The sequence below is a fragment of the Nerophis lumbriciformis genome, linkage group LG06 (genome assembly GCF_033978685.3).
Source record: "Nerophis lumbriciformis linkage group LG06, RoL_Nlum_v2.1, whole genome shotgun sequence".
NCBI lineage: Eukaryota > Metazoa > Chordata > Actinopteri > Syngnathiformes > Syngnathidae > Nerophis > Nerophis lumbriciformis.
Window position 1 is genome coordinate 30,001 of NC_084553.2, and position 7,500 is coordinate 37,500.

General features: G+C 38.1%; 1 protein-coding gene across 1 annotated transcript in view; it reads left to right on the forward strand.

Moving 5' to 3' along the window:
• Positions 1–7,500, forward strand: part of LOC133608949 (adhesion G protein-coupled receptor G3-like) — a gene marked incomplete at its 5' end in the record, with an annotated part of 20,631 nt that overhangs the window by 10,470 nt on the left and 2,661 nt on the right. The window contains one exon of the mRNA XM_061964605.2: positions 4,876–4,978. Coding sequence (XP_061820589.2) covers positions 4,876–4,978 — 103 coding nt within the window. The remainder of the gene's footprint in view (positions 1–4,875; positions 4,979–7,500) is intronic.

A 7,500-nucleotide genomic window follows, 5' to 3' on the forward strand; every position in this document is an offset into this window, starting at 1 on the left:
TCCTTCGACAGCTCTTTGGTCTTGGCCATAGTGGAGTTTGGAGTCTGACTGTTTGAGGCTGTGGACAGGTGTCTTTTATACAGATAACGAGTTCAAACAGGTGCCATTAATACAGGTAACAAGTGGAGGACAGAAGAGCTTCTTAAAGAAGAAGTTACAGGTCTGTGAGAGCCAGAGATCTTCCTTGTTTGAAGTGACCAAATACTTATTTTCCACCATAATTTACAAATAAATTCTTTAAAATTCCTACAATGTGAATTCCTGGAACAACGTAACAAAAGAAAGCACACAACTACAACAACGTAAAAAACACACAACTACAACGTAACAAGACAAAGCACACAACTACAACAACGTAACAAAAAACATACAACTACAACAACGTAACAAAACAAAGCACACAACTACAACAACGTAACAAAAGCAAGCAGACAACTACAACAATGTAACAAATCAAAGCACAGAACTACAACAACGTAACAAAAGAAAGCAGACAACTACAACAACGTAACAAAAGAAAGCAGACAACTACAACAACGTAACAAAACAAAGCACAGAACTACAACAACGTAACAAAAGAAAGCACACAACTACAACAACGTAATAAAAGAAAGCACACAACTACAACAACGTAACAAAACAAAGCACAGAACTACAACAACGTAACAAAAGAAAGCAGACAACTACAACAACGTAACAAAAGAAAGCACACAACAACAACGTAAAAAACACACAACTACAACGTAACAAGACAAAGCACACAACTACAACAACGTAACAAAAAACATACAACTACAACAACGTAACAAAACAAAGCACACAACTACAACAACGTAACAAAAGCAAGCAGACAACTACAACAATGTAACAAATCAAAGCACAGAACTACAACAACGTAACAAAAGAAAGCAGACAACTACAACAACGTAACAAAAGAAAGCAGACAACTACAACAACGTAACAAACAAATCACAGAACTACAATAACATAACAAAAGAAAGCACAGAACTACAACAACGTAACAAAAGAAAGCACACAACTACAACAACGTAACAAAAGAAAGCACACAACTACAACAACGTAACAAAACAAAGCACAGAACTACAACAACGTAACAAAACAAAGCAGACAACTAGAACAACGTAACAAAACAAAGCACAGAACTACAACAACGTAACAAAACAAAGCAGACAACTACATTAACGTAACAAAACAAAGCACAGAACTACAACAATGTAGCAAAAGAAAGCACACAACTACAACAATGTAACAAAACAAAGCACGGAACTACAACAACGTAACAAAAGCAAGCAGACAACTACAACAATGTAACAAATCAAAGCACAGAACTACAAAAACGTAACAAAGGAAAACAGACAACTACAACAACGTAACAAAAGAAAGCACAGAACTACAACAACGTAACAAACAAATCACAGAACTACAATAACATAACAAAAGAAAGCACAGAACTACAACAACGTAACAAAAGAAAGCTCACAACCACAACAACGTAACAAAAGAAAGCACAGAACTACAACAACGTAGCAAAACAAAGCAGACAACTAGAACAGCGTAACAAAACAAAGCACAGAACTACAACAACGTAACAAAACAAAGCAGACAACTACAACAACGTAACAAAACAAAGCACAGAACTACAACAATGTAACAAAAGAAAGCACACAACTACAACAACGTAACAAAACAAAGCACGGAACTACAACAACGTAACAAAACAAAGCACAGAACTACAACAACGTAACAAAACAAAGCAGACAAGTACAACAACATGGTGGTGTGCTGTGTTTCAGGCGGGTGAGGGCAGGTGTGTGTTTTGGGAGGAGTCGGCCCAGGAAGATGGGACAGGTGGAGCTCATGTTGTGATTGTCAACAACACCCACATGTATTTCTCATACTTCTATTTGGTGTTCAGGCTCCTGGAGCTCAGACGGCTGCGACACCAAATTCCTACAATGTGAATTCCTGGATTTTTTTTTCACATTCTGTCTCTCACAGTTGAAGTGTACCTATGATGAAAATTACAGACCTCTGTCATCATTTTAAGTGGGAGAACTTGCACAATCGGTGGCTGACTAAATACTTTTTTGCCCCACTGTATATATATATATATGTATGTATATATATATATATATATATATATATATATATATATATATATATATATATATATATATATATATATATATAGCAAACACACAAAATATGCATTGTTTTCTTCAAAAATATTTCAAAGTGGAATATTTGATGTTAAATAGGTCAATAATTCATAACATTGATTGTGATTCTGTCATGTCTGTGTAATCATGTTTTGTTTTAAGTCATGTTTTGTTTAGTTATAGGACTCTTTAGTTTCTGTCTTTTCACTCCCTTGTCTTGTTTCCATGATTACCCCATTAGTTTCACCTGTTCCACGTTTGGACTCATTGTGCACTCTTGTTTGTCACCATAGCAACCCATTAGTTTTCACCTGTCACGTCACGCACCTGTTTCACGTTTTGAGTCACGCACCTGCTTTCACTAATCATGTCCGTAGTATTTAAGTTCATTCATTTTCTGTTGCTCGTCCTGACGACCTCACACCACATTTATGCTCTGTCCATTTTTTCATGTCCATCGTTCACGCTGCTCCTTTTTTGTCCATGCCAAGTAAGTTTTCTTTATTCAAGCCATAGTTTGCAAGTTTTGTTTAATTGTTCATAGTTTATTCTCCGCCACTGTGCGCGCTTTTTGTTTGATCCTTTTTTTGTATTTATAGTTAATAAATAAATCATGTACCTTCATTCCCGTCTCGCCCGTGCCAACTTTCCGTTGCATCCCGGAAAAGCAAACACCCAAGATCAAGTCATGACAGATTCATTATTATGTTTGAGACAGTTTTAAAAAACAACAACATTCTAACTCTTGTTACATTTCTCCTGTTTCATTTTTTATTCCACTTTTTTATGGGTTTTTTTTTTTTTGTATTAGTATTTTCTAAATGTGCTGTCAGAAAAATGATCTGGGGGGCCTCAAATGGCCCCCGGGCCACACTTTGGACACCCCTGTTTTAACCAATAGAACACTGCTCACCTCAAGGTCAAGGTGGATGCATTTATGTAGCACAATTCTAAAAGAGACTACTGCCTCAAAGTGATGCGCAGATTAAAACAGAACGGTCAATAAACACACAACATTGTAGTCAAAAGCAGACAAAACATGTCCAAGCACCAAACATGAATGATGTCATGATGTCATGATGTCATGATGTCATGATGTCAAAAGATGTCCAAGCACCATACATGATGTCATGATGTCAAAAGATGTCCAAGCAGCATACATGATGTCATGATGTCATCATGTTAAAAGATGTCCAAGCAGCATACATGATGTCATGATGTCATCATGTTAAAAGATGTCCAAGCAGCATACATGATGTCATGATGTCATCATGTTAAAAGATGTCCAAGCACCATACATGATGTCATGATGTCATCATGTTAAAAGATGTCCAAGCAGCATACATGATGTCATCATGTTAAAAGATGTCCAAGCAGCATACATGATGTCATCATGTTAAAAGATGTCCAAGCACCATACATGATGTCATGATGTCATCATGTTAAAAGATGTCCAAGCAGCATACATGATGTCATGATGTCATCATGTTAAAAGATGTCCAAGCAGCATACATGATGTCATGATGTCATCATGTTAAAAGATGTCCAAGCAGCATACATGATGTCATGATGTCATCATGTTAAAAGATGTCCAAGCAGCATACATGATGTCATCATGTTAAAAGATGTCCAAGCAGCATACATGATGTCATGATGTCATCATGTTAAAAGATGTCCAAGCACCATACATGATGTCATGATGTCATCATGTTAAAAGATGTCCAAGCAGCATACATGATGTCATGATGTCATCATGTTAAAAGATGTCCAAGCAGCATACATGATGTCATGATGTCATCATGTTAAAAGATGTCCAAGCACCATACATGATGTCATGATGTCATCATGTTAAAAGATGTCCAAGCAGCATACATGATGTCATGATGTCATCATGTTAAAAGATGTCCAAGCAGCATACATGATGTCATGATGTCATCATGTTAAAAGATGTCCAAGCAGCATACATGATGTCATGATGTCATCATGTTAAAAGATGTCCAAGCACCATACATGATGTCATGATGTCATCATGTTAAAAGATGTCCAAGCAGCATACATGATGTCATGATGTCATCATGTTAAAAGATGTCCAAGCAGCATACATGATGTCATGATGTCATCATGTTAAAAGATGTCCAAGCAGCATACATGATGTCATGATGTCATCATGTTAAAAGATGTCCAAGCAGTATACATGATGTCATGATGTCATCATGTTAAAAGATGTCCAAGCAGCATACATGATGTCATCATGTTAAAAGATGTCCAAGCAGCATACATGATGTCATCATGTTAAAAGATGTCCAAGCAGCATACATGATGTCATGATGTCATCATGTTAAAAGATGTCCAAGCAGCATACATGATGTCATGATGTCATCATGTTAAAAGATGTCCAAGCAGCATACATGATGTCATGATGTCATCATGTTAAAAGATGTCCAAGCAGCATACATGATGTCATGATGTCATCATGTTAAAAGATGTCCAAGCAGCATACATGATGTCATGATGTCATCATGTTAAAATATGTCCAAGCAGCATACATGATGTCATCATGTTAAAAGATGTCCAAGCAGCATACATGATGTCATGATGTCATCATGTTAAAAGATGTCCAAGCAGCATACATGATGTCATCATGTTAAAAGATGTCCAAGCACCATACATGACGTCATGTTGTCCTTCCCGTCAGGTCTGCCCACGCTGGTCTCTCTGGTCTGTGGCCTCCTCCAAGTCTACGGCAAGTACCAGCTGCAGTTTCCTGACGCCAACAATCAAACTTTTACGCTGCAGATGTGAGTGCTAACCTATTTATTATCAACCCTCTGCTGTTGTCTTTAAGTTGAAGTGGAGTGGTACTTGTGTAGTTACAAGGATGCACAAATGCAGTCGGTTGAGTGATGCTGACACGTTTGTTACTGGACACTTTGTATGTGTGAGTGATGTGCGGATCTAAGTATTTGATACTTATGTTACTATTAGCTACAGTACGTCTTGCTTGTGTGCTTAGCTGTTGCGTAGCTGCTCGCTCCTCGTAGCTTATAGCATGTTTACCTTTTGTCAATGACTTTAGTCAAACAGAAGCAAATTGGAGCACATTTAGATGCTAACTGGCTGGCTGTCTTTTCTGCAAGCCAATATCATTTGATACTTGTTTGGTTGTTTGTTTTTTTACTGGTATCGGACCAATATCTGATATCGTTAGCAGGCTACCATTAAAGCACAAGCTTTTTGAGCTTATTTTGCAACCGTTTACCCTAAAGTCATAAAAACCTGCTATGTTAGCATGCTAACTTTAGCATGCTAACATTGAAGTGCTAACGTTTTCAGCTAATTTGACACTTTTTCCCCCAGCCATACACCTTAGAGTCATATCACTTGGTATGTGACACACGCATGCTAACGTTAGCATGCTAACATTAGCATGCACACTTTTTGAGCTTATTTTGCAACCGTTTACCCTAAAGTCATAAAAACCTGGTATGTTAGTATGCTAACTTTAGCATGCTAACATTAAAGTGCTAACTTTTTCAGCTAATTTGACACTTTTTTTCCCCCCAGCCATACACCTTAGAGTCATATAACTTGGTATGTGACACACGCATGCTAACGTTAGCATGCAAACTTTTTGAGCTAGTTTCGCAAGCGTTTACACCAGAGTCTTATAAGTTGATATGTGACATTTGGTAACTGTTAGCATGCTGGTTTTTCATCTAATTTCACACTTTCTTTCTTTATTTTCGCAGCCATACACCTTTGAGTCATATAACTTGGTGTATGAAACATGCTAACGTTTGCGCACATGCTAAATGTTAGCATTTTAATGTAAGCGTGTTACATGTTTCTAGTTGTATGTATTTTAGTGTATTTAATGATTTTTATTCATAAAATATTTTAGTTTCAAAAAGTATTTAAACTGTACATATATACATATGTGTGTATATATGCATACATATATATACACACACACATATATATATATATATATATATATATATATAAACACATATACACACTTATATGACCAACACGCCGGATTGTAGTCAGCTGGAGGCGTGTCTTAATGAAATCAAACAATGGATGTCCGCTAACTTCTTGCAACTCAACGCCAAGAAAACGGAAATGCTGATTATCGGTCCTGCTAAACACCGACATTTATTTAATAATACCACCTTAACATTTGACAACCAAACAATTACACAAGGCGAATCAGTAAAGAATCTGGCTATTATCTTCCACCCAACTCTCTCCTTTGAGTCACACATTAAGAGTGTTACTAACCCAACTCTCTCGTTTGAATCACACATTAAGAGTGTTACTAAAACGGCCTTCTTTCATCTCCGTAATATCGCTAAAATTCGTTCTATTTTATCCACTAGCGACGCTGAGATCATTATTCATGCGTTCGTTACGTCTCGTCTCGACTACTGTAACGTATTATTTTGGGGTCTCCCTATGTCTAGCATTAAAAAATTACAGTTGGTACAAAATGCGGCTGCTAGACTTTTGACAAGAACAAGAAAGTTTGATCATATTACGCCTATACTGTATATACACCTTTATATACATATATATATATATATACCTATACTGGCTCACCTGCACTGGCTTCCTGTGCACTTAAGATGTGACTTTAAGGTTTTACTACTTACGTATAAAATACTACACGGTCTAGCTCCGTCCTATCTTGTCGATTGCATTGTACCATATGTCCCGGCAAGAAATCTGCGTTCAAAGAACTCCGGCTTATTAGTGATTCCCAGAGCCCAAAAAAAGTCTGCGGGCTATAGAGCGTTTTCTATTGGGGCTCCAGTACTATGGAATGTTCTAGTGGTAACAATTAGAGATGCTACCTCAGTAGAAGCATTTAAGTCCCATCTTAAAACTCATTTGTATACTCTAGCCTTTAAATAGCCCCCCTGTTGGACCAGTTGATCTGCCGTTTCTTTTCTTTTCTCCTCTGCTCCCCTTTTCCTTGAGGGGGGGGGGGGCCCAGGTCCGGTGGCCATGGATGAAGTGCTGGCTGTCCAGAGTCGGGACCCGGGGTGGACCGCTCGCCTGTGCATCGGCTGGGAACATCTCTACGCTGCTGACCCGTCTCCGCTCGGGATGGTGTCCTGCTGGCCCCACTATGGACTGGACTCTTACTATTATGTTGGATCCACTATGGACTGGACTCTCACAATATTATGTCAGACCCACTCGACATCCATTGCTTTCGGTCTCCCCTAGAGGGGGGGGGTTACCCACATATGCGGTCCTCTCCAAGGTTTCTCATAGTCATTCACATCGACGTCCCACTGGGGTGAGTTTTTCC